The sequence below is a fragment of the Pteropus alecto genome, unplaced genomic scaffold (assembly GCF_000325575.1).
Source record: "Pteropus alecto unplaced genomic scaffold, ASM32557v1 scaffold94, whole genome shotgun sequence".
Lineage (NCBI taxonomy): Eukaryota > Metazoa > Chordata > Mammalia > Chiroptera > Pteropodidae > Pteropus > Pteropus alecto.
Window position 1 is genome coordinate 2,327,245 of NW_006437736.1, and position 26,838 is coordinate 2,354,082.

The 26,838-nt window shown below is 45.3% G+C and overlaps 1 protein-coding gene across 5 annotated transcripts in view; it reads left to right on the forward strand.

The window, feature by feature from the left end:
- Window positions 1-26,838, forward strand: part of LARGE1 (LARGE xylosyl- and glucuronyltransferase 1) — a 484,407-nt gene that overhangs the window by 199,487 nt on the left and 258,082 nt on the right. For all 5 annotated transcript variants that reach the window (XM_015591589.1, XM_015591588.1, XM_015591590.2 and 2 more), the window contains 2 exons: window positions 8,775-9,076; window positions 24,118-24,200. In XM_015591589.1, the coding sequence (XP_015447075.1) occupies window positions 8,775-9,076; window positions 24,118-24,200 (385 nt within the window). The remainder of the gene's footprint in view (window positions 1-8,774; window positions 9,077-24,117; window positions 24,201-26,838) is intronic.

A 26,838-nucleotide genomic window follows, 5' to 3' on the forward strand; every position in this document is an offset into this window, starting at 1 on the left:
TGTGCTGACTGAAGTTCTCAAACAGTTCCTGCTGGCCATGGGCATCTTTCCATCCCTCTGTGGTCCAAATCAGATTATTGTCAATACTCTTCATTAAAAAAAAAAACCAAAAAGTCACCAAAACATTTTGGTCACCAAGAATGACAATTTGTGGTTTATGGCAAGTATGAATTCACATATTTAGAAAACAATAGTTTTCAATACTCTTTGTATGATAAATATAAAATTTAAAAACCTTGCCGAAGAATCATCCACGTGGCGCTCTTAATTTGAATAAGATTTTAATTTAAAGAAAAAAAATGAGACTTCATTAAAAATTTTTAACTGTACAACCCATATGATTTGCCAATCTTGGAACATATTACTGGGATTTTATAAGGTCTATGAATATTTCATGTAAAATAGCACACTTATTGCTAAGATTTTAAAAAATAGATCAGCGGCAAAATACTTATTCAATCTTTCATCTTGAGCATTGCCAAAAGAAAATTAAGAAGAAGTCGTAAGATATTTGAGTCTGACTCTATAGTCAAGAGCCATGTCGGGGATTGTAGGGAGCATGCCCAGCTCATACTTTGCAAAAGATAAAATTGTCATTCTTGTTTTGCTTTTAGTTTTAATGACTCTACCAATTAAGGAGATTATATCCAGCTGTTGCATGCATATGAAATATGGCACAAGATACTGTGCAAGTGGACATTCTACTTTCTCAAGTTCAATCACTGGAGGCCACCACTAAAGATGGGCATCTTTGAGGCTATGCAATAAGTGATTGAAGTTAATGAGCTAAAGGGGAGCAGAGGGTGATCCAAGATGATTGGAACGTGAATGTATTGGGCTCTCACATACTGGTCGATTCTCCAGATTTAGAGTGAATAGCTACTCGCATTTGATGGGGTGCACTATATTGTGACCTTCCAATAATTGTTTGCTAAACAGCCTGGTGATCTAAGAAAAGAACTCGGCTCTATTGTCAAGTTGTTCGATGACATAAAAAATAGAGCACTACATACATTACCTTCTGCCTTGTTTGGTTACTATTCGAGTGCTGCTAACAAAGTCCTTCTGTCCATGATTAGACACCTCAGAGATCAAACAGAAATATGATTGGCCAGATTTAGAAGCAGAAAGACTCAGTTACTCTACTGTGAAAACAGTAGTTCAAAGACCAACTGCCTCAAACTTTCAGAACTTAGAATATTTGGCAAAAAAAAAAAAGAAAAGACATTCGAAGCTTTGAAATCATTGAACCTCAAGTTTCAAGGGGGCAAAGCACTGACATCATTGCTCATTAAGGCATACTTCAGCACTTAGAGCCAAAACCCAGCTATGGATACAGCAAATTGGTGCTAAAAACGTCTTCATTTTCTTGACTTAATGAAGCTCTTTAAGACAAGGTTCCGAGAAATAATTTCACGGAGGAAAAAATTCAAATCGCATTTAGCCTATTACGAGGAAGCAAATCTCGGCTTCCTTCCCTGGCCCTGTGGTTGCAAATTCTTTTTAGAAGCTTATGAGAAACTTTTCTTACTGTTGTTCAGTCTTTGCCAGAAGATCTCCAAGGTCTTTGCTGGAACTCGAGTTTGCTTGGGATGCCAAAGATAACTTCCAGAAAATCACTTAGGGGAGTTTTTGGGGAAAACATTCTCTGTTTACCCCTAACAAGTGAGCAGCCGTGACGAGTCATCACCGCCATTCCCTCCCCACAGCAACTCCGATCCCACAGTTCCGGAACTTAGGAAAATTGCTCAACCTGGACCCGTGTCTTACTCTGACTTATAAACTGCTCAGCTTGTCATGCAGACATCCAGTGAACAAAATTAACAACAACAACAACAACATGTGAGACTTTTAAGACCAAACTGAGTTTTCTAAATCTTTCTACAATGATTTGGTCTCCAACAGTTCATTTATTTTGCAATTTCAACATGCATCGAAGGAGGATGTTTTTATGTTAATTAAAAGGAGGGCTTTGTGTTTAAAAAAAAAAAAAATTACAGTGTTTACTCAATGAACACAGCCTAATGTGGAAGGCGAGAAATAGGAGAAATCATTGGATTGGACTGACCTACCTATTGGCCAAGAGAGGGGAGCCCGGAACCAGGGAAGTGGGAAGTCACTGGCAGCTGGAGGAGGCTTTGAAAAGAGCTCTTATCCTGGAAGGAGAGGGATTGACTGGATCAGAACAGCCCCAGGCTTGTAGGAACTAGAATAAAGGGGAAGCCTTGGTCATAGGAAATCAGGAAGGTCCTGGGTTACACATGGGAGCTCTGCTAAAAGTTAGAGACTTGGGTTAGGAAGCCTGGGCCCAGGATGAGAGAAACCCTGGGATTTAGTGTGACAGGGCTGAGACCTTTTTTGCATTTAAGCCAGTTCCTTAAATGTGCCTTAAGGAGCCAACAGATGTGCTTGCAAATTGGGTTTATGATGTCTCAGCCAGAAGGATGGGAGAATGCCGGAGCCAATGTTTCTCAATCTTGAGTACACATGAGAATCTCATGAGGATGGATGCTTTTAAAAATGCTGGTAACTAGCCCCTCCCACTGGCCAAGAGTCAGAGCTAATAAATCTGGGATGGGGCCTGTGCATATCAGTATTTTTTTTTTAAGTTCTTCAAGGGATTATAATGGTAGCCGGAATTGAGAACCACTGGTCTAAAGGGTTAGGGAATGAGGCAGTAGCAATAATAACAAATTAGACTGGACTCATTCAGAGGGAGGCAAACAGGAGATATTCTGGTTTGGGGTAAAAAGAACAATTGAGCCAGTGAACCTGGGTTCAAGAGTCTCCCTCTGCCATTCGTGGCTGGGATGGCATTGAACAAGTTAATTCACGTGTCTTTCTTTCTAATGTTCTATTTGTCAAACGGGGATAGTGAGAACACTTATTTCATTCAAGTGCGACATAAAATGAAAGGAGACACACAGCCTCTGTGTGACCAAGTGTTTGTTGTTGAATTTGATGAGAGGACCTTGAAAGAAAGGGAGTTGCTTCTATACGTTGTCAAACTACAAAGTATGACGGGAACAGGGTTATCATCAAGAACGTTATCCTTGGCACCTGTAAGTGAGGCTGACAGGAACAGGGAGAGATTGGAGGTGGGGAGACTAACCAATGAGACCAATGTCCTAGGACAAGGGTCCGCAAGCTAGGGCCTGCAGGCCAAATCTGGCCCAGCACTTGTTTTAATAAAGTTTTATTGGACCACAGCCATGTCTATGTGTCACATGTTTCTGTGGCCACTCTTGTGTTACCCTGGCATGTTGAGTACTTGCACCAGAGACCACATGGCCTGCAGAGTAACACATGTTTACTATGTGGGTGTTTACAGAAAAAGTTTGACGACCCCTTTTAAGATAAGATTACAAGACTTCCTTTGGGATGGAATGTTTGAAATGGAATGAGAGAAGCAAGTGCTTCAAACATCCGGAAGAAGGAATTGGCAGGCCCTGGTGACAGCTTGCACGTAGGGGGATTTTGCCATATAAAGGTTAGGGAATGCAGTGTCTTTATCACGGGTAGAATGATGCAGGGGACAGCCTTCCTGAAATCTGGGCATGAGTACAGGATCTCTGTGTTCTTGATTAGAGAGACCTGTCTAGGTCTGTCACCACTAAAAGGGGCTGGTGCGAGGCCCCCTCCACGGGTGGCCTCAGGGCTGGGAGGCCCACCCAGGTCCTGGTCCTGCCTCCTTTTCTGAGCCCTGTGGTTCTATCTGTTTGCAATGGAGCAGTAAACACCAGCGCTCCACAGTCAGAGATATGCAATGCACACAAATTGATTCAGTTCATCACTTAGGACGTTTTGGATGGCATACCCCTAATCTCTGTCACCGCACTGCAAAGAGGTTGATTTTCAATTTACCTTTTTTGTTCTGAATCTTAAATGATTCGATTCTTAATTCAGAGCATTCATCTCGAGTGGATTCAATGATTCAAATACAATGATAAATTGATGTTTGTTTAAAAGTTTTGGAGGGAGGAGGAAGATGTTGTAAAGTAAGGTTTTGAATAATGTCTCATTTGACATTTTAAACTCAAAGTGGGCTGAGCCTCAGATCAACACATGTAGGCATTCTGTGACAGAGATGCACCAAGTGTAAAAGTGGATTGTGTCTATCTGAAAAAATAGAAACCTGGAGGAAAGATAATAGAGAAGCAAAGGGAAAAGGGGCTCAGAAATGAGGGATCCTATTTGCTGTTGTCTCTATGTGTCATACCTCCAGACTTGGGTGGGGCAAAAAGGAGAAATTTGAGTACTCTGATGTGACCTGATGCATGCGTGTTCACACACACCAACGTTCCCCATTTTACATGGGGTGGGAGGCGGAGTGTGGGACACTGAGTCACAGAAAAGCTACATAACTTTGCCTGGAGTTATTTATTAAGTGGCAGAACCATAATTCAGACTTTATTTCAAATGCCATGCTCTTACAACTCTACTTAATGTGTTTGCTTTTCTAGGTTATCTATCCCTCTGCCTCCAGCATTTAATATTATAACGAGGTCACTTTCTTAAATAACTGATAGTTAAAGATTTGCTAGACCTATTTTTTCATGCTTTTTTTTTTTTTTTTAAGTTGTAAATGCCAGTCTTTTCCGTCATCCCTTATTCAAATGCTTAAGTACAGGCGGTGTGCCAGGCCCTGGGGATAAAGAGACCAGGTACTGTGATCTATTTGTTGGTCCCTGTATTAGTCGGGTTTCTCCAGAGAAACAGACCAATAGGGTGTGTGTGCGCGCACGTGCGTACGTGTGAAGAGATTTATTATAAATAATCGGTTCACTTGGTTATGGAGATGGTCAAGTCCCAATGTCCGCCGGGTGAGTCAGCAAGCTGGAGACTCAAAGGAACCAGTGGTATAGTTCCATTCTGAAGTCCAGCCAGCTCAAGACCTAAGAAGAGCCAGTGTTTCGGTTCAAAGGCTAACAGGCGGAAGTAATGCTCTCTTACTTTGGGCAGGGTCAGCCTTTCTGTTCCATTCAGGCCTTCAACTGATTGGATGAGGCCCACCCACATTAAGGAGGGCCATTTGCTTTACTCAGTCTACTGATTCAAATGTTAATCTCATCCAAAAACACTTAGAATAATATCTGGACACCGTGTGGCCCAGTTGACACATAAATTGAACCATCACAGTCCCCAAATTGTTACTGGTCTATAACAACATGAGTACGAAGTTGAGAGTAGTCATTTAAAAACTTCTAGAGCTATTGGACATCAAGCATGTGATCAGTAGACATCTCAATGAGCAGGGTGTAGATGAATTAGTTGAATTCAAGTGATAAATTGCATGTGGGACAAGCTATGTACTAGGCAGGTACATTAGGGCCAAAATTTTATCCAGGATGGATTGGTGAGGGGGACTCTTTCTTCACTGTTTATTATTTGAGATATACTAGTGTGGGCATAGTGTGGGCCAAAAATCCCGTATGATGGTGTTTATAATGACGATCTGTGCACAAAGTAGGGGAGTGGTCCTGGGAGAGACCAGAGCCTTTAAGACATCATGGAGAAGTTCAGAACACACCTGAGGGGGCCAGCCTTTTGCTGCCCCAACCCTCCCCCTTCCCTCCAAAAGGATAGGAATAATCGGAACAAAGAACCAGAGAAGATGAGTAGTCCAGGAACAAAAGTGAGAGTGAAGATGAATAAAGGTAGATAAACCACGACCATGACAGAGCAACGGGCCGTGCTCGTATCAACATCCAGCCACACAACATTGGAGTTGATCAGCCGGGTTAGATACGCAGGGTCCATATGTACCATGAGCGTGGAAAGTTAGAGCTGAGAGGGGCCTGGAGCACACTACACTCTCTTCTGGAAGCGGGAACTGGCTGAGGAAGATAATGTACCTTTAAAACAAACACACAAACCAGAAATCATAATTCTGCCATTTATTGAGTTTTTCTTAGGAGCCAGGCACAGCATGAGTGTTGCCTTCTCCAACATAGGTTCCCCTCCACGAGGCCTGGCATTTACAGTGTGTCTTCATTGGTGACAAATCTACAGTTTTAAAGTGGAGAAAACACTTAGAAGCCTTCGAGAGAGAAGTTTGGTTAAAACCATTTGGGGTTTAAGAAGGGTAGAAATGGACGCAGGATGTTGAAAGCATTTCCCTTGCAGTAACCTTAGAATTATGATTACATAATTATGCCTTTATTTGTAACCACATAATCAAAGAATTATAATTTACTTCCTGTCAACATGTCGAATGTGGGGCTTTATGGAGAGGAGCTAGGGGAGGTGATCGGACCGCCATGGGAAGCCTGCCTGCTCTTCCATTTTGCCTTTGGATGAACTTGGACCTGCCTAAGGCTGAAAGCAAAAAGGTTCAGAGGCTACATAAAAAAGGAAGCTAAGGTTTGTTGGCCACTCACTCCTGTATACCACTCAGAGAACAGCCTCGTGTTTATAAAATTTACAGTCTTTAATATTGTCAACTCATTTTACCCATAATATCACCCACTGCCCCGTTGGCAAGGGGTCGGAGGGACCCTTAGTTCGAGTGTTTCTCAGTGAGAGACACAGTGCATGGTGCTTTGTATTCCGGTGTCTTTCTTAAGCCACCCATCACCCTCGTAAGGTTGGCATTTCTGGTCCCATTTCACAGAAGGGAACACTGAAGCTCAGGATATTTAAGCAACCCCTCCAAAGAACGAACTTATAAATCCCGTTCGTTAATTTTTCAGAGCTTCTGGGACCCTGGTGGACTTCCAGAGTTTGCTGGGTTCCCCCCCAAATGTTCCAGAATTCTCTCACCTTGATTCTAATCCCACTGCACCACAGTAGGGATACAGCTTGAGCTTTTAGAGTCTCAGTTTCCTCATCCGTAACAAGGACACCGACCGCCACCTTCTAATGCTGTGATAACCTAAGACGTCCTCAGCGTGAACTGCCCAGCAAGGTGCAGATACCTGACAGATGCTACACTGCCGGAGCTAGATGCTCATCTATCTCCACCCCTGCTGGAAAGGGTTGTTGTCAGTTGGGAAAACACAATTGCTGTTAGCTGCCTATTCTTTTTCGTTCTCGGTGGAACTAATTTGATTTGGCCAAACAGGGAGACCAGTTTCAAAAGCTTGGGTCGGAGCTTGTAATTGGTTAGCTTAGTGACAGTGCAATCCTAATCAACCTGTGATTTCACGTCCCCACACACTCGCCTCGGCCTTTGATCTGTCGTCCTGGGCAGTGGAATTCAGCAAGTCGTATTTGCTGCATTGATAGGAGAGGACCAGGAGCTCAGGAGTTTAACCCTGAGGTGATTAAGAGGGAAAAAAAAGGAGTCATGTTTGTGAAGACCCAGAGACACATCAAAAAGCCCTGGGCAGAGGCGGTGTAGCACGCAGCACAGGCGAACCCCGCAGGGTGTAATTCACCACATTCTTTGATCCTCAAGTTTTGTGAGTCACACAGACTCTCTGGGACAGTTTGAAAGCTCAGTGGGATCTGGGCAGGAAGGAGAAAAACTCGAAGTATGACAAAAAAGGAATGTGTTTTGGCAGGCGGCTGAGAGAGGGTAATTTGCGGGAGATGTGGTTTTTGCTTGGTAGTCTCTGAGGCGGCCAGCGTGCAGCTGGATCCTGGAATTTCTGCAGCGTGGGGACCGAAGAGCAAAAGCTTTCGGTGTGTCTTCTGTCGCTGAGGCTCCTCAACAGTAAGGATGCACTGAGCGCCTACTGTATACATGGTAGTATGCTAAGTATCCTTGGGAGATGGTTTCGTTTGTTTGTTTGTTTTTTACATGGGTTGTTCTCTTTGTAGCCTATCATGAAACCGCATTTAAGTATAGACTCTACAGTCTTGGGCATAAGAAAGAACTGGGTACAAATTCTGACACCACTGCATTCTGGTTGTGTGACCTTGAGAGACCTACTTACCCTCTCTGCGTGTGATTGTTACATGGAGTGTTGCTGGCACTCACTTTAGTGGTAACAGCTTTTCTGGGAAAACTTTGTGATTGATTATACTCCTACTCTCTTCTTCCTTGTTGCCCTTCATTATTTTACTCTTGGGCTGGACACGTGTCCACCCTTCCAGCATTAATCAGATATCGTGCTGTGTCACCGCAAAGATAAGTAAAGCCCAGTCTTTGTCTTTATCGGATTCCCAGTCTTCACAGGAGGCATTTGATAAAGCATTCGCCCAATGCAGTATGACAGGGACACTTTTTTTGTAGCACTTACGTACAAATATTCATAGACTATGCGGAAGGATGTGTCATTACAATTTGAAGAAGACTTCTCCTGGGAGGTGATGCCTCCTAAAGAGTTTTGAAGAATGAATAGGAGTTCGTATAGGAAGAACAAAATAAACTTAGTCATTATTAATATTTCTTCTTTTACTTCTTTCTTTTTCTGCTTTCTTCCATCTGCTTCGCCCCTCTCTCTTTCCATTCTCTTCCTTCCCCTTCTTCTTCCTACTCATAATGCTTCATTGATATCAAGAATGTCTATCTAGTAACATGCCAAGCTGGGAAAAGCAGACAGTGCATTTAATTAGGAAAAATTATATTATGATTGTGTTCTCTAAACAGCCTGCTAGTTTTGTTTTGTTTTTTTTTCTATCACTGTCATAAGTCATTCTGTTCTCAACTTTGTTCCCAGTTCAGTCTGGCTGCATTCGTTTGTAAAACTCACTTTCTATCTGCTTTCCCTTGTAAGTGGGAGTGTGAAAGGAGCCTCGCTATGTATTATGGTTGTCGGTGGGAGGAGGGGCTGGAGTGTGTTTCATCCGTGGGTTAACTCTTCCCTGGTCTTTCCGCCCCCCCTCAGATGGGAAGCCCGTGTCCCTGTCTCCGCTGGAGTCCCAGCCACACAGCCCCCGGTACACCGCCTCCAGCCAGCGGGAGCGCGAGAGCCTGGAGGTGCGCGTGCGCGAGGTGGAGGAGGAGAACCGCGCGCTGCGCCGGCAGCTCAGCCTGGCCCAGGGCCGGGCGCCCGCGCCGCGCCGCGGCAACCACTCCAAGACCTACTCCATGGAGGAGGGCACTGGGGACAGCGAGAACCTGCGCGCCGGCATCGTGGCGGGCAACAGCTCCGAGTGTGGACAGCAGCCAGCTGTGGAGAAGTGTGAGGTAAAAAGCACCTGGAGCCATCCGAAGGCCCAGCTTCCTCCTCCCTGTGCAGAGGCCACCTGGATGCACCGCCAGGTGCTTGGAAAGAGCCGGCATTCTTGACTCAGGCCTGGGTGTCAGTCTGATTTGGTCCCTAGTTTTGCTGTTTGGCCTGAATAATCGTTTAGCCTCTCTGAGCCTCTCAGTTTCGCCATCTTAAAAACGGGAGTAAGAAGGCCCGCGTCACAGAGGTACTAAGAGGAGCAAACTGATGGGACCAGCTGCTTGTTTCTATTGTGTCTCATGTGGACATGCTCAGGGTTTCTACACCCGGTTGTCATCCTGGGGACCCCTGTTACTTAGACCACAGGATGAATGTCGCATCTGGAGCTGTGGTCCTCAGTCTCATTTTATAAACAGCTTCTGCGATTCAGAACCCGAGACGTCTTCCTTATTTAAACTTATATAGCTTAATAGCTCCCCCACCCCTTTAAAGTATGCTTTATTTCTTAGTAATTCTTTGGACATTTGGAAAAGTTACCCACCGCTTCTCCCTACAGCCCCTCACCCCCTCATCTGTGCGGCCATGCTTATGTGTGTAATGAACACACACACACACACATACGTACACTTCCTGCCTCTTCCAGTTCCCATGGACAGGAGTTAGAGCCTCCCTGTTAACAGCAAGACTTTTTGAGACACATAAAGCCTGAGTTTATAGCTCAGCTTTGGGGGTTTCTGCTAGGAGGGCTTAAGCAAGTTTTCTAACCTCTCTGAACTTCAGATGCCTCATCAATAAACTTGAGAAAGTAATACCAGCTTCATGGAATAATTGCGAGAATTAAATACGTTGGCCATCTAAAGTCACGATAGTACCTCTCCAATTATGGGCAGTTTTTATTATTTTTAGTTAAATACAGATATTACCTACTCTTTCTTCTTTTTCATTTTATGGCCACATTCTCAGAATATTAGATTTCAAACCCCCGAAGAGGAAACACTTTGCAAACTGTAATCTGCCGTTCACACGAATGGGATTATTATTACTATCGGTGATAACTGTACTGTCACAAAGTAATATAGATCGGGCTTATTGAGTGACGCGGACTGAGTTCTGTGGAAGGTCAGTGGCAAGTGAGGAGACTTTGGATTTAAACCGTCAGGGAGAGCCCCTGGGGATAGTAGGATTTCCTGTGGTTTCTCAAGCCTGGTTGAAGTGAGAGATGGTGGAGAGGTGGAGAAAGGTCGATGAGGAATGTCCACGTGAGTAGGACAAATTTGAAGCAAAGCGTTGTCATAGAAAGAAAGGGTTCAGGGCGAGGCGAGTCAGTCAGGCAAGCACAGAGACCCCGGGCAGCAGGTGGTCGCACTACATCATCTTCATTCCTTCATTCATTCCCCAAATATTTATTCTATTTAGCCGCAGTTACGCATGTCACAGTGTTCTCTGTGCTGAGAAATGGCAAGGAATGAAAGAGACAGACTCCCTTTCTTGTGGTTGTTGTGTTTCGAGGTGGGAAGCAGAGGAAGAGATGATAAACAAATAGAGACATCCGAATGTCAGGAGGTGTTCGATGCTACACGGTTTTTTCAGCCCCGACTGCATGCCAGGCCTAACCTCGTTTAATCTGCCACAACCATAGACGGTGGCCTGTTATCGAACGTCTCTATTTTACGTCTTTGAACATGGGGAGTCAGTAATGTTAACAGACTCCCTTGGTTGAGGCTGGTCAAGAGAGGCCCTAATTTGGGGGAACTTCTCTATTTGTCTAGGTAAAGGCTTGTTTGATTTCTCACAGGTTCTCTGTTCTTAGCTTATGGCCATTTGGAGTGTCGATTTGGAGTGACGAAACCGTGGCTCTTAGGTGGGAAGGCCCGGAGGGAGAAATGTTTTTCCTTGAGTGTGGTTCCGTCAGTATGACTCAGGCCTACTTAAAGAACTGAAGAATCAAGAAGATGAAAAGTAGAAAAGGAAAAGGAAAAAAAAAAGAGGGAGGGGGACAAGTGTAACAGAGAGAAACAGGGCATGTCTCTTCCCGCTGCAGTCTGTCTAGATGGCACCTTCGTTCTCCTGCTTTCTGAGAGCTACACATCCTACTTCTGCCCTGAGTGTCCAGCAAGATAGTGTAGACAAAGGCCATTGGAAGCTGAGAGACCTGAGCCTACATCCTGGTGCATTCCCAGCTTAATATCCGTGTGGCGTTGACCAAGTTATATCATTTTTCTGTATCTTGATTTCCTCATTTGTAAATGAGGGGTTAAAATCAAGTTCCTACCTCAAAATCATTTCAGTGGCAACAGTGGATATTAGAACTTTACTCAGACTTTAAGATAGTTTTATTAGCATTCGGTTTCACTGTGGTTTATCAAAAAATTCCGAGTGACAATGGCTTTGCATCTTGTTCGTCTTTATGGTTAAGAAGTCCGGAGGCCTTTGGTGTAGGGATACCAGTGTTGGGGATGCAGGCTTCCCTTATCTTTCACTCAGCTTGCGTAACTGACATTCTCAAGGTCATCTCATGGTCAGAGCTTCAGTCTTGTCATTCACATTCCAGCTGGCAGAAAAGAAGCAGCATTAAGGTGGGGCATCTTTCCTTCATTTAAGAACATGTTTCAGAAATTTCACAGTCAGTTCCTTTTAGAACCCAATGGTAGCACTTCTTTGCCAGGGCTACTTTTAGCTGCCACATAGCTGCAAGGGAGCCTGGAAAAAATAAAATTTTTATTCAAGGAAGCCATGTTCTCCGTTAACATGTTGGAATTCTGCTACTAGAGAGAATAGGTGTCATGGTTACAGTGAACATTCTCTGTCACCTGGGTGGTTCCCCAACTTGGTTGTGCATTAGAAGTACATATCAAAAATGCATATTCAGGGGACCCACTCCAGACCTATTAATTGAGACTCTCTGGGAGTAGTTCCCAAGAATATGAGTCTTAAAAAAGTCCATCCAAGTGATTCTGAGATAGTAGAGACTGTTTGGACACCAGTGCTTGAAGACAACATAATAAATGAGGGGGTGATCTTTATCCCCGTGCTCTTTGAAAGATAATGTAGCAATATAGTATTTCAGACCCTGAGGTTCCTGATTGTTACTATAACTTATTTAGTCTTTTGACCCATATCTGAGAATTAGATTTTATTCATTTGTCTTTCTCTTCCTCTGCATTAATTGATAATATTACTTCTTAGACCCTTAAAAAGCAATTTCTGGTAGAATTTGTCTGTGAAGAACCCCTGGTCCTGCTTAGATCTTCCATAGATGAATTTGAAACTGTTGATCTGCTGGCATCTGTCTACTCTGAGTGCACATTTACCTTGAGATGCTGACTTCATCCCCATTAGCAGTATACTTCCTCTGTCTCCATTTTGTGCCTATAAAAATTTCAGTGAGAAAGCCATAGAGGCGAGCAAGACACGTCAGTCAATGGAGTCAAAATAGAAGCCTCCCTTCATCATGACACCTGGCGGTGACAAGTGCCGAAGCTCGTCTTGACACTCTGTCAGTTGCAGGGTCTCGTAGCGAGGGACTTCACCTTCATCTCTGGTTGCACTGAAATGTCTCCGAGATATGACAAGTATCTCTGAAAACTCTCCTGTAATGATGCCCGGGGTGTCCGCTGAGATATCTGATGATAGAAACAACGGGCCCTTGCCGGTCTTGGTGCCCTCTTATCATTTCTTAATTACGTGGTTTTCAAATAGCTGCCTGTTTGATCCCAGCATTTCTTTTGTCAGGCAGTGCCACTTCTGTGAGGGGCTGGTTTTTGTGTGCCTTGAGACTTGGAGCAGATTGATGCTCTTTGATCTGTTTTTGCACCTATGTGTGTACATTTGTGTGTGTGTGTGTGTGTCATATTTTATTTTCTTGCATTTCCAGTCCTGGTCTGCTTTGGGGGTCAGTGATGGTATAGCAGAAAAATCATTGGAACTGGAGTCAGAGTTCCTGACCAGGAATCTCTGCTTTGCCAATCACTAGTCTGTGACTTTAGACAATTCGGGTACTCCCCCAGAGTCTATTTCATCGTTATAAAATGAGAATATACTTTTCCCAGTGCCATTGTGAGGGCAAAATGAGAGAGCCGGTGGGAAACTAACTTTGTATGAGTGTCGCATACTTATTACGGATACTCCAGATTTCTCTTGCTGTCCAGCAGATCACCTAAAACATAGTGGCTTAAAACGCCTGTCGTTTTATTTAGCTCTCATCATTTCTGTAGGTCAGCGGTTTGGGAAGGACTTAGCAGAGTGGTTCTGCTTTGGGGGTCTTCATACGGATGCCGTTAGTTTGTGGCTGGAGCTGGGACCAGGCCGGGCTGGAACGGTAGGGGCTGGCTCAGCATCCCTCTTTCCTGTCATCAGTGAATGGCGACCTCTCGGAGCAGTCTCCCTGCGTAACTAGTTTGGGCTTCCGCACAACGCAGCATCTCCATGGCAGTCGGCTGCTTACCTGGCAGTGGAAGGTGTTCCAGTGGGCAAGACAGAAGGGAGGCACTTTTTATGACCTGGCCTCAAAGAGCCACATCGTGTCACCTCTGCTTATACTGCAGTCTCTTAGTTGAAACAGTTACAACAGTCCACCCAGTTTGCAGGGGAGTGGAAACCCACACCCCATTTCTCCATGGGAGGGATGTCAAATAAAATGCAATAATTGATATAGTTATTATGGAAAGTCAGGTAAATGGTACTCTCTGATGTCAGGCCACCCTTAAGACAGTATCTCTCTTTCCTTCCACTCCGCACTGTGAACCTCATTTCTTAGTAGTGATTTAACAGTAATAAACGTTCATATTAACTCAACCTTTAAAGTGTACCAGACACTGTGCTAAAGCTTACATAAAACATCTCATTTAATCCACACTACGTACTTTATTATTCCTTTTGCAGATTAGACAACTATTAAAGGGTCAATAATTATTTCAAAGTCACACTGCCAGGAAGAGGTCAATCTTAAGCAGTTTGGTTCCAGAGCCTGTGCTCTGAACCACTGTGCTCAATGCTCTCTGAATTGTCTCTGCTGGGAGCCACACTCCATCACCTGCAGAGCCCCTGTCCTCACCTGGCAGATACCTCACCTCGTAAGGCTTCAGGGTGACCAGTCCTGATATGGGGGTCATCTTCCACCTCGGAGGCCATAGCAGCCCCCTAAGTGTTATCATTTCTCAGTAGGTCTAAGTAAGGATGTGTCTTTTTTTTTTTTTTTTTTTTTTTTTAAGAAGTCGGGTTGTTTTAAGCTGTGGCAGCATTCGCTGGCTCAGTAGGGGGTTACCATTTTGCTTTAGGCATTATATTTATAAAACTTGACACCTCTCACTAACTAACCCACAACATTTTGAGCTGTGTGATCTATTTCCTTGTTTCTTACTTCATCTTCTGGTATTTTACATAGTAACTCAGCAGTGGAGGAAGGGTTTGCCTGCAGTCTTCCTCAATAGTGCATTGCTATTGGAAGATACCGTTACAGCATTTGGACTCACAATTCGTTAACTTCGTATGTCGTCTTTGGGGCTCCTTCAAGTTTGTAGGTCCACTTAAACATCTCCCCTAAATGTCAGGCCCTGAAATGAGGGGATGTTGTAGATGGAGGGAGTCCAGTAAGATTTCTTATGCAGTGATTCTCAGGGAGCTCTGGCTCCCATTATACGATCTTGGATGCCTTCCCCGAGTCTAATAGTTATTTATTGCTTCATAGCAAGTTATCCCCAAAACTTAACAGGTTAAAACAACAAGTATTTATTAACTCATACAGCTTCAGAAAATCAGGAGTCAGGGAGCAGCTTAGTGGGAATTGTGGCTCTAGATCTCTCATGAGGTTGCAGTTAAGGTGTCTTCTGGGGCTGTAACCATCTGAAAGCTTGGTTGGGGCTGGAGGGTCTGCTTCCAAGATGGCATATGGGCATGTAAGAGTAAGTATCCAGCAGAACAGGGTAAAAACTACAGTCTTTTTTATGACCTCTCCTTGGAGTTCATCTACCATTGCTTCTGCCAAGTTGTACTGGTCACACACATCAACTCTGATAGTGTTGGAGAGTTTACACAAGGGCAGAAATGCTAGCTGGCAGAGCTCTTTGGGGACAGCCTCGGAGGCTGGCTACCACACTGTGACCACCGCAAGGGGCCCTATCTCTGGCAGCCTCCTGTCTGTGCTTACTCTGGGGCAGGCTTGCCTCGATCTGCTTTACATGTTGCACTGTCTTGTAAAATTCATTTTTGAAAACGTGCTGCCAGCGACAACAATAAATGAAGATGCAGTCCTCTCATTTTAAAGATGATGAAACCAAAGCAGAGAAAAATAAAAGGTCTGTCCTAATTTTACATAGTTGCTACCGTGGCCCAGATGATGATGGATTCTGGTGGCTCATCTCCTCATTCCTGTGTCTTCTGCCCTCTTGTAGCTGAAGAGGGAAAAGCCAGCAACATCTGGAAGAGCAGAGAGAATTGGGCAGCTCCGAAGGCCCTCCTATCAGCAGTGGGGGAAAGACTATCCCAGAGTGGGAGTTGAGGGCACAGGAAGGAACCTGATACCTGACTCTTGGGAATATTTAAGGCTCACAGCCTGGACAGTAGAGCCTTAACATACGATAAAGTCTCTTATAAGAATAGTAATGATTGCTGATTCACATCTACTACTTACAGGATGCCAGGCTCCACGCCTTTTACATGAATCATCTCATTTAATCTACGCAACAACCCTGGAAGTTGATGTATTTATTATCCCTTTTTTATAGATGAGGAAAGTGAGGTCCCAATAGCTGGTATTATATCTTCGAAGATGAGGAGAAGTTTGACAGATGCAGTAAGCACCAAGGCATCCTAAACCGAGATCACATGACAGAAATAGGAAAGCTTAGTGAGTCATCCAGCTTGATCAGGGCATAAACGCCATGAACGTGGGGCAGGGCTGTTGATGGTGATGGTGCTAATCGTACCTGCTTTCATTTATTGTGTAAGTATTAGGTGCCAGACACTTCACTTGACATATGTGAGTCAGCTCATGAAATCATCTGTATCATTCTGATTTTATAATTAGGAAAGTTTAGACTTAGCGAGGCCACATAGCTGAAAAGTGCAGATCCACATTGCAAATCTTTTTTAGTTGTGGTAAAACAAAAGCATGTAACATAAAACTTACCCCCTTAATCGTTCTTAAGTCTACAGTTCAAGTAATGTTAAATGTATTCATGTTGTTGTGCAGTGCATCTCTAGAGCTTTTTCATCTTGCAAAACTGAATCTGTACCCATCACACAGTAACTGTCCATTTCCCCTTTCCCCCAGTCCCTGGCACCCACCATTCTACTTCCTGCTTCTATGAATTTGTCTACTTTAGATATCTCGTATAAGTGGGATCATACGGCATTTGTCTAGTTGTGGCTGCCTTATTTCACTTAGCGTCCTCAAAGTTCATTCATGTCATAGCATGTGTCAAAATTTCCTTTCTTTGTTAAGACTGAGTCACATTCCATCGTATGTGTAGACCACATTTTGTTTCTCCGTTCATCTGACAGTGGACACTTGGGTCACTTCCACGTCTTGGCTCTTGTGAATAGTGCTGTGATGAATATGCAAACATCTCTTTGAGATCCTGCTTTCGGTTCTTTCATATATATATAATCTCCAGAAATGGGATTGCTGGATCATATGGTAATTCTATTTTTAATTTTTCTAGGAACCACCATCCTGTTTTCCACAGCAATTGCAGCATTTCACACTCCCAATCATAGTGCACAAGGGTTCCCGTTTCTCCACATCCTCACCACAGGTTGTAAATCTCAATACATATGATACTCCGCTTCCTCCACTGGAGGAGTCGACTACAAAATGATCACAGATGATTCTGAGAGAACACATTCTCACCTGTACCACTCCCTCCCTGTCCCAGATCACCTCTTGCTTTCTGTGCTATGAAGCTCATGCCCTGAGATGGAGTTTCTCCTGTAGACTGTCTATGAAGGCGTGTCCATGGGGCCAGCACCTGAGGATGCCGTGGGGTTCCTGGGATGTCGCCGCCCCAGGAATCGGGGGGCGGGGGATGACTTTGGAGAGCTGCGCTCTGCTGCTAGGCAATTCCTGAAGGTGCGACAGCTGATGGCCGCCTGCCGACGGTACTGAGGGGCTGGGGCAACACGTGGGTAGCATCTCCCAGCACCCACCACACTTGGGTTATTGCAGTAGCTTTCTGACTCGTCTCTCTGCTTCCTTGCTCCCCTGTCCACGCCCCAGCCCCCAACACACACAGAATCTGTTCTCAACTGACATCTTGAGGGAGTCTTATTTAAAATATAAGTCAGATCATTGCCATTTCTCAGCCCTGAGCCGTCCAGTGATTTCTCTCCACACCTGCAGGAGAGAGCAAGTGCTTACAAATGCCCGTGGGTGCTGAGGGTCTGTCTCCTGTGCCCGCTCTGGCCTCATCTTTCCTCCTCACTGTTTCTTTCCCGCAGCCCAGGTTCCTCCACGTTCCTTAAGCGCATCGGCCACCTTATATCTCAGGGTTCTGTCTGCTGCCCAGAGCACTCTGCCCGGATACCTAAAAGGCTCATTTCCTGTTTACTTCAGATTTTTGCTCCAGTGTCACTTCTCAGTGATGGCTACCTAGACAACCCCACTTTAAAATCTTAGCCCTACTCACCAGCCAACCACACACATGTCCCTCTTCTTCCCCGGCTTAATTTTTCTTCCTAGATGTCTCATTATTCAGCATAATATATATTTAAATTTTACATATCTATATCTATATCTAGATATCTATATATCTAGATATAGATATAGATATAGATATATATCTGTTTTCTGTGTCCTCCAACTAGAGTGTTAGCTCCCATGGTGGGGGCAAGGATTTGGTCTCTCTTGCTCACTGCTATACTCTTAGCACCTACAACTGAGCTTGGCATACAGTAGGTGCTTAATTAGAACGATTGGATGTTTGGCGAATGTGTGTCAACATTTTGGGTCAGGCCAGCCATCTAGAGGCCTCATAGGTAGGAGTGTAACACATGGCAGCCATAGTAGATCAGTATCAGCCAGTGTTTGGACAACCCACCTGCCCCAAATATGGCTACCAATTAAACTTCTGTTGACCACCCCAAAGTCAGTCTCACAGTTCATGTCTTTTCCATGAAACATGTGAGTTTCTGATTCTTCAGGTTATGATAGCTGTAACACAAGCAGATGAATCCTAAGCAGGCCAGGAATATGCAGGATGGAGAATGCCAGACGGTCGTTCATCTCTTGTCCATTTGTTGGGCCTTGACCCTGGAGGTCTGGCCCATCCTGTCCTCACATTGGGCTCTGTAGCCCCTGCAGCTCTGCCTGCCCGTTACTGAGCCTCTGATGACTTTGGCTTCTGTTAAAGTCAGGAGGTGTCTCCTGTTTTCTACAGGGCTGAAATAACTGTGTCTTTTCAGTCCATGGTTCAGTGTTTAGAACTAATAGGTAGAATTCAATCAGTTGGTTTCCCAAGAGAGTAGAGGCGCCCTAGAGGCTTATAAGATGATTTTAAATGGTGCATTACTGACACTTTTTTTTTTTTTAAATTTCAGTGGTTACATATGTGGTTTTTTGAGGCAGAATAGTGCGAATTTAAAAGCAGGACTGTGAATTCAACCCCTTTGCCACGGACTGGCTAAGCTAAGGGACCTTGGGCAAGGTACTTTTCTATGTCTCACTTTCTTCATCTTGAATTTTGGGAAGCCCTGTGTCTTAGGAAATCTCTGTATAGAGTTTCTACATCCTTCCTTTTATAGAGGAGGCACTGAGGATCAGAGGGGTTAAGTAACTTGCCCAAGGTTACCCAGCTGGCCAGAGACAGAGCCGGGGTCGCCATCCAGCTCTCCTGATTTCTCGGGCTTCGTTCTCACAGCCTAGGTTCTCCTCCCTGTGACTTCTCCTCACCCTGGGCGAGTCATGAATTCCCAGGCCTGGGAGAGCGATGGTAGCCGGAGGGTGGGTGCTACCTTTACTCATCTTATACGAATGAAGGGGGAAGTGGTGCTCTCCATGGGAGAGGTATTGGAAATAGATTCTGCGATCACCCCTCACCCCATCTCAACATAATCGCAGCTAACATCTGTTCAGTTTTTAACTAGAGACCCTCCTGAAAGTGCTTTATGCTGTTCTCCAAGTGTGGTCCCTGGACCCGTAGCATCAGAATCACCGGGATGCAGGTAATCCTCAAGCCCCCTCACCAAACTTGCTGAATCAGAAACTCTGAGGGAGGGGCCAGCACTCTTTTAGGAAGCCCTTTATCTGGGGGTTCTGGTGCATGATCGAGTTTGAGACCCACTTACCTTGGGTCCTCAACAACCCCTTGGGAGTAAGCAATAGCATAGTACGTCCCCATGATACAGATGAGGGATGTTTGTGTGTTCAGTAAACATGAATAAGCAGTTTACGAGGTGCACCCTCTTGGGCTCATTTGTCTGATCCTCACAGCAGCCCAATGGGGTGCCCATTTTTATCTCCATTTTACAGATGGGCCAGTCAGGCTCAGCGACCTTACGTAACTACTCTAAGGTCACACAACGACTTAGCTTTAAATTTGCAACTCCTACCCAGGTCTCTTTTACTCTTGTTGGTTTTTTTCCACTAACACATTTCTGCCTCTGCCCCCAGCTGTGGGCTTCTCCCAGCTGTCACATGGCAGCATCTGTCCTCTGGGAGGCCCTGCCTCCCCCGCACTCCTCACCCTGTGCCCCTAGCCCAGGAGTCTGCAGCTGCACTCTAGAATCTGGAATGAGCCAGACTTTTCATAGCACATCAGATACTGGCATTCAGGTTGGTTTCCTCCATGATATGAAATGCTTTCCCTGAATTATGCCCCAAAGGGAGCATCAGGCCTTCTGGGTCACTGCCGACAGTGTTATCGGGGCAGCAGGGCTGGGCGGTGTGTTGATTACTTCTGCCAAGGCCATAGCTCACCTGCCATTCTATACTTTGGTCTGAATTTCTTCTGGGATAATGATGATATTTTTTCCCTGCGTGCAAATATGAGGATTTTTTTCTGGTATACTGGAGACTCCAAAAAATACTCTTGCCATGCCTGAATCCTTCCTGCAGGTCCCCAAAGTAAAGGTCACTCACTGACCCCAGTGGTGTCAGGAATGAACCCTAGTTCACAGCAATGGCACTCACCTCACGGTATCTTCGGGTGCAGCTTGCAGAGGTGCAAGGTAGGCAGAGCCCCATATTCAGGACTAAAGGGAGTGAGCAGGGAGCTTTATGGGCTTCTTTAGGAAAAGCCCTGTGGTCCATGTGTCTGAGAACTTTCTCGCACTCCTTAAAATATATAAATAGAATTTATACATTCTCAAGTTTGACGTGTTGGTGCCTCCCTGCCTCGTCTCACTTTAGGGATAAGCACTGTATCTGTGAATTCTTCAGAGTCTTTCAGACTTCCCTTTCAGCCTCCAGGACAAATGGGATGCTGAGGAAAGGTCACCAGAATTGGTCAGGTCCTAGCAGGAAACAGATGGCACATTCAGAAGAGGTGGGAAGTGTCTAATGCAGGGTCAAAGGCAGGAGCCGGGAGAGGGGAGATGAAGAGGGTGCGAAGCTCCCAGAGGAAGTCGTTGTGGCCCCCGGCTGGAGGGGTGGGAGTTGGGGGACCTGACGGAACCCAGCAAGTACTGACTGTAGGAGAGAGCGCCTGACAGGAGCCAGGGAATCTGACCTCTCCTTCCTCCCATCCGCGGGGTGTTTGCTGGGGCCTCCTGTTGACCAAACTCAACGAGAAACCAGAAGTAATAGGAGCTTAGTGATTCAGCCTATAAGGACCAGCCTCTCCAGCACAGAGCAAGTTAGAGAGGGGTGGAGGGGGGAGTCTAGCGGAGCAAATGAGAACATCCTCTCATTCATCCAGGCTTCGTGGTCAATAAAGGCAAGCGTGACATCTCCAAGGTGCAGGGAGGAGGGCTTGATGGGTGAGCCAGTGGTCACGGAATCTGATACTCAGATCCTTCCTTTGCTGGGAGTAGCTGTGGCCATCTTCACGCCACCACACTGAGAAACTTAAAAACCTGGACTTTATAGCTTCAAAATGGAAAGTTCCCGTGGTGAGACCACTTCTGCTCTTCAGAAACCATTCATCCTTGTCCCCTGCTCTCCCCGCTTCTACCCCCAGCCCCTGCCCCACTCCTGTCCTTCACTCCTGCACCCACAGAATTTCGGTTCCCCCTCAACTCTTCAAAGAGCACATTCGTGACACCGATTTTCTGCTCTCCTGGTCGCTCTCCCTGCTGCCACGGCTCCGCATGATGAATTTATTCATGGTGGCAGGTGTATTGGATGAAACGAAAGAGATTGGAAAATTATGTAAAATGTTTGAGAATGCGTGTGCCTGTGCCTACATTTAATGAGCCCATTTTTAAAAGTCCCTGAACCCTGAAGCCAAGACAAAGTTTGATATTTCGGAGGCCTTGTGTCTAAATGTTTGTGATTCCAAATGTTTGTGATTTCTGATTCAGCATGCTTTTACCCGTTCTCTTCCTCTTCCTGGTTATGCCTCTCGTGTGCAGGCGTTTTTCCCATTCATTTCCCGTTCTTCGTGATTTAAACGGTGACAGTTGCATCACATTACAGTCTTTCATCCTGAGTCTTTTGGAGACATTATCCAGAGACAAGGGAAGGTGTCTTCATTTTTCAGGTGGAGAAATGAAGACATGCATAAATTAGACTGAGGAAAGGTAGAATGGGTTCCCTGTGGGCTCCGAGCTTCTTCCAACCCTTTTCCTTCTTCCTAAAAAGAGGATTTTTGACAGCAGCACCTGGACCTCCCGGGCAGGATAATTCTTTATTGCGGGGTCTGCCCTGTGCATTGTAGGGTGTTGAGCAGCATCCCCACCCTCTACCCACTAGATGCCAGTAGCCAAGAAATGACTCCAGACATTGTCAAAATATTTCAGGGCATGTGGTAGCGAACTACCCCCTGTTGAGAACAACTGCCCCCAGCAGTGTATTTTAAGATCTTGGGTATCAGAGATGATGAGTTCATTGGTCTGAGGTGGAGCTGGGGCACAGGAGATATTTTAAAAATCTTTTGGGTGTCTCTGATGTACTGTCAGGCTTCAGAACCTCTGTTCAGAATCTGAAATTCACCTCTCTGAGCCTACATTTCCTGATCTATAATACTGAAACAATACACTGTACCTGTCCCATCAACCTTGAGATCTGATAATCTGTGTAAAGTGGTAAGCACTTAGAATGGAGTGATTTGCTCAAGAAATATTACTTCTTAGTATGCCTATTGTTTCTGTCTTTCCTCTCCCTTCCTTCTTGATCCCCAAGTACAAGAGGGACCCTGTGGCCGTGATCCAGGGGTGGGGGTGTTGCATGATGAGTGTGGGGGTGAACATGTAAGGGAGCCAAGAGTAGAGCGAGATGATCATTCAGGTGAGCAGCTGCAATGGTAGGCCTGATAGAGCGAATTGGGGGTCTTCCATAAGGATGAGGATGGGTGGGTGTAGTGGGTGTGAGGCTCTGAGAATCCTGCAGGCACGATGAGCCCACCATGATTTTGGGATTTCTGAGAACATGAGACTCCAGGCAAAGCTAAAGTTCAGCTTTGGGCCCCCAGAGTGAATGGTCAAGGAGGAGTCAAGGCTCTTGGACTGGAACGAGTCATGGAAGTGCCTTCGAGGCTGCTGGATGCTTCATCCCTTGAATGGTTAGACGTCCCTTGGTGATGTCACAGGTGGGGTGGAGAAGGAGGCCTGAGAACCGGAGGTCATTGTCCTGAAAGCCTGTGTGGGAGTGACAGGGATATCAGAATGCAGCAGGAGTGGCTGATTAGAGTTACAGGGAATCTGGGAGCCATGCTGGAGAAGGAAGGGCTGTAATTCTGCAAATGATGAGGCCCCCATTAGGAACCTCCCTTTAATTTAACTGTTCAGAATCGGAGGGAACGTGCTTGTTCCGTAGTACTCCCGGGACAGAACAAGGCTGGGGGCAGGGTCAGGAGGCTGGTTTTGATGCAAGGAAAGCTGTGCTTTAGTAAAAAGGACAACCCTGAGAACTCTCTATTCCTAGAGCTGTTTTGAAAGAGGCTGGATGACTTCCTGTACGAGATGCCCCAGAGCGATACTTTCTAACCTTCGTCAAGGCGTGGCCCACACTATGGTGCCTGTGCGTGTGCCTCTGCGAGGTAGATAGGAAAAGTCGCCGGCAGCAGAGGGTGGCCAGCCCTGCCTGGTAGCCTTGAGAACGAGAGAGGATGAGTACCTTTGTCACCTGTAGCTCATTCGCAGCGCACCGAGGTGCCAGTACACCCTGTTTGGGAAACTCAGTTCTCAAGGGCATTTGTGCTGTGATTGGGATGCCATTCAGCGAGCACCTTATTCTGCTCTTGGAATTGTCCCCTCACGTACTCCCTGACATCCTGCAGGATATGTGTCAGGACCTTTATGTTACAGCAAGTCGCTTGACACTGCCACTTTCCCAAAGTCACCCTGAGTTGAAGGACGGAGCCAGGATTCATCCATTCATGTCTGGGGCCCATGCTCTTGACCACTGAGATAAGATGACCCATCAGGTTCCTTTCGAGTCTGCCAGGCTTCAATCCTTTAAATGATATCCCAGCTGCATTACGTTGGCGTTTATTGGTCCCTTCTCTATGCTGTCAGGTCGACCCTAAGCTGAGATTATCTCGTGAGAACATTTCGCATCTCTCAGAGGCATCCCTTCTCCATCTGAGAGGCCTGATTGCCAGTCTGGTCTTTCCAGGGCATATCTCTTCCTTCTCTCTTGTTAACAGCTGTCATTGTCTCCCAGCTCGGGGGCAGGGGACTTGCTGTTTGCCTATTTCGGCCAATCTCCATTTCTCTTGTCTTCAAATGTAATTGAAAAGAGCCTTAATGGTTTCCAAATGATGATAGCTCCATAAACCGATTAAAAAGGCCTAAATAAAACTGTCTCAAGTTATTTTCCATAGCCGTAACTCATGCCCTTTGTTTTCTAATGATCCCAACAAGAAATAAGGGCGGTTTTTCTTTTCTGTGTTGTTGAAAGCACCGAGAAGGCCCTGTCCCATCTGTCTAACTGCTCACCCTGTTTTTGTTTTTTTTTCCCCAGACAATCCACGTTGCTATTGTCTGTGCCGGATATAATGCCAGCCGGGATGTTGTCACCTTGGTCAAGTCTGTCCTGTTTCACAGGTAAGCACCGACTATTGTAACTCTGCTGCCTTGCGCATGTGACTGCCTGCTTGTGTGTTTCCATGGGGAAGGGTTAAACAAGAGCACCATTCTCATCAATCATTTAAGCTGCCACGGAAATGTCGTTTTTGTTGAAACCTTGGGGAGATTATTGTGTTAATGTTTAGTATCAGTGATTAGGTGCTGTCTTGCAATGTTTAGAATTGCAGCTTTTAGATCTGAAGGGACCTTCAAAGACACCCCAAATTTGATGCTTCAGTTTCTTCCTCGGCTTCCCTTGCCTGATGGGCACGAGACCTCTCTGTCTCTACACATCCCTGTTGACGGGTTAGGTGCTGGACCGAATTATGTCTCTCGTAAACTTTACTTGTTGGAATCCTAACTCTCAGTACCTCAGAATGTGATTGTATTTTTAGATAGGGTCTTTAAAGAGGTACTTCAATTAAAAGGAGGTCAGTTGTGTGGGCCCTGTTCCTGTATGACTGGTGTCCATATAAGGAGAGATTAGGACATAGACTCTCACAAAGGGAAGACCGTGTGAAGACACAGGGAGAAGACGGCCGTCCACAAGCCAGGAGAAGAGGCCTCAAAAGAAACCAACTCTGCTGACACCTTGATCTTAGACTTCCAGCCTCCAGAATTGTGAAAAATAGATTTCTGTTGTTTAAGCCGCTTAGTCCGTGTTATTTTATATCCAGTCTGTGTTCTTTTGTTAGGCAGCCGTGAGGGAAGACCGTGTGAAGACACAGGGAGCAGACGGCCGTCCACAAGCCAAGAGAAGAGGCCTCAAAAGAAACCAACTCTGCTAACACCTTGATCTTAGACTTCCAGCCTCCAGAATTGTGAAAAATAGATTTCTGTTGTTTAAGCCGCTTAGTCCGTGTTATTTTATATCCAGTCTGTGTTCTTTTGTTAGGCAGCCGTAGCCAGCTTCTCCGGGGTGCTTACAGTATTCCAGGGTAGCCTGTCCCACCTCTGTTGTTTTTGACCATTAGAAAGTCCCGCTTTATAGGAAACTGAACTTTTCCAGCCTGTAGTAGATCCCCATGGAACCAGTCGTACAAAGAATAGATTGCTCTTCCACTTGAAGGTGATACTACCTATTCTGAATTATCATTTTCCCCTATTACATTCTGGGCGTTTGCTTCTACTTTTTCGTGGGACTTTCCCTCTGTGCCCTCACTATTTTGATAGATATTTTGGCATTGTTAGGGTACATCCAGACTTAAACCTCCAGTTCCAGGCAGTATCCTTTGGCTGTGTTCAAAATTTCTTATACCAAGAGTTTGGTGGATGAAACTTACCCACAGCCATAGCCAGTGGTATGGAAATGTATCAGATGACCACGTCAAGATGCAGAAATTTCTCGGCAGGAGGAACAGTGATGTAAAACTCTGAGTTCAACTGAACAGGGATCAGTGTAAAGTTTCATACTTGAGTATAACTGTCAATGGTGTCAACAAAGGTGGGAGAAATGGTGGACACCCAGGACCTGCCAACTCAGGAAGAAATATGGGTTCATCTTTGGTTCAGTCCCCTGACCAGCCCGTCTGCCATCAATGCCTCAAGGTTCTTTCTGGAACATATTTTTTGGTCCCACCCTTTCCTCTTCATCCCCACTGTGACTGACATCATAGTCTCCCCGCTGTACCTGTCCTTCCCGCCTCCCTAAGTCCATCCTCTCGAATGCCAGAATGATATTGCAGACAGGCAAATCTGATTTCTTAAAATCTTTCATTGTCTTCTCCTTGTCGAGGGGAGAGAATTGACTCTCGTTACCATCTGGGATCTAATGTCCTTTTCAGCAGTGTTTTCTCTCTCCTCCCCTTGCCGATACTTCGTGCTCCGACCTGCGTGTAGCCCCCTACCCTCTCCAGGGTGTGCCCCGCCTGTTCCTTGTCTTCATGCTGCTCTATCTGCCCAGCCCACTTCTCCTTCTTTTTTCCCCTTCCCTTTCCCAATCCGGCAAACTCCCTTCATCCTTTAAGACTTTGCATAGGCATTATTTCTAATGGGAAGCCTACCTGTACCTGTCAGTCTGGGTTGGGGCTTCCCTTCTGCCAGCCCATAATACCCTGTGCATCTTTCTATCATTATATTTCTTACATTGTATTTCATTTATCTATTCATATTCTCTGTAGTAGAATGTGGAACTTCTGAGGGCAGAAACCATGCCTTATTTTTCTGTAGTCCCCAGTATCTTAATATTTAACATGTATCATATACTCAATAAATGTTTACTTATTTAACAAATGAATCCGGGGGGCTTCATTAAAAATAATCTAAAGATATAATTATTCAACCAGTTAACTAATATAGCTAGCTCGGACCTAGTTCAGTGTCACATTCATGGTCATTATATTGCTATCACTGAGTGATTTTTCGGTGGGTCATTTTAATTATTTAGACTTTAGTTAGTCCTTATATCAGTTAGCTTTTTCTGCACACCAGTTAATTCACCCCTTGAAACTTACGTGATTGAAAACAACATTTATCAACTTGGCTGTTTGTACTGAACTCACGTGGGCGGTTCTTTTGCTGGACCCCTCATGTGCCTGCCGTTAGCTAGCGGGTTTGCAAAACCTCAGATTCACTCCTTTTTTTGGGAGTGGGGAAAGGGATTGGGAGAAGCGAGCAA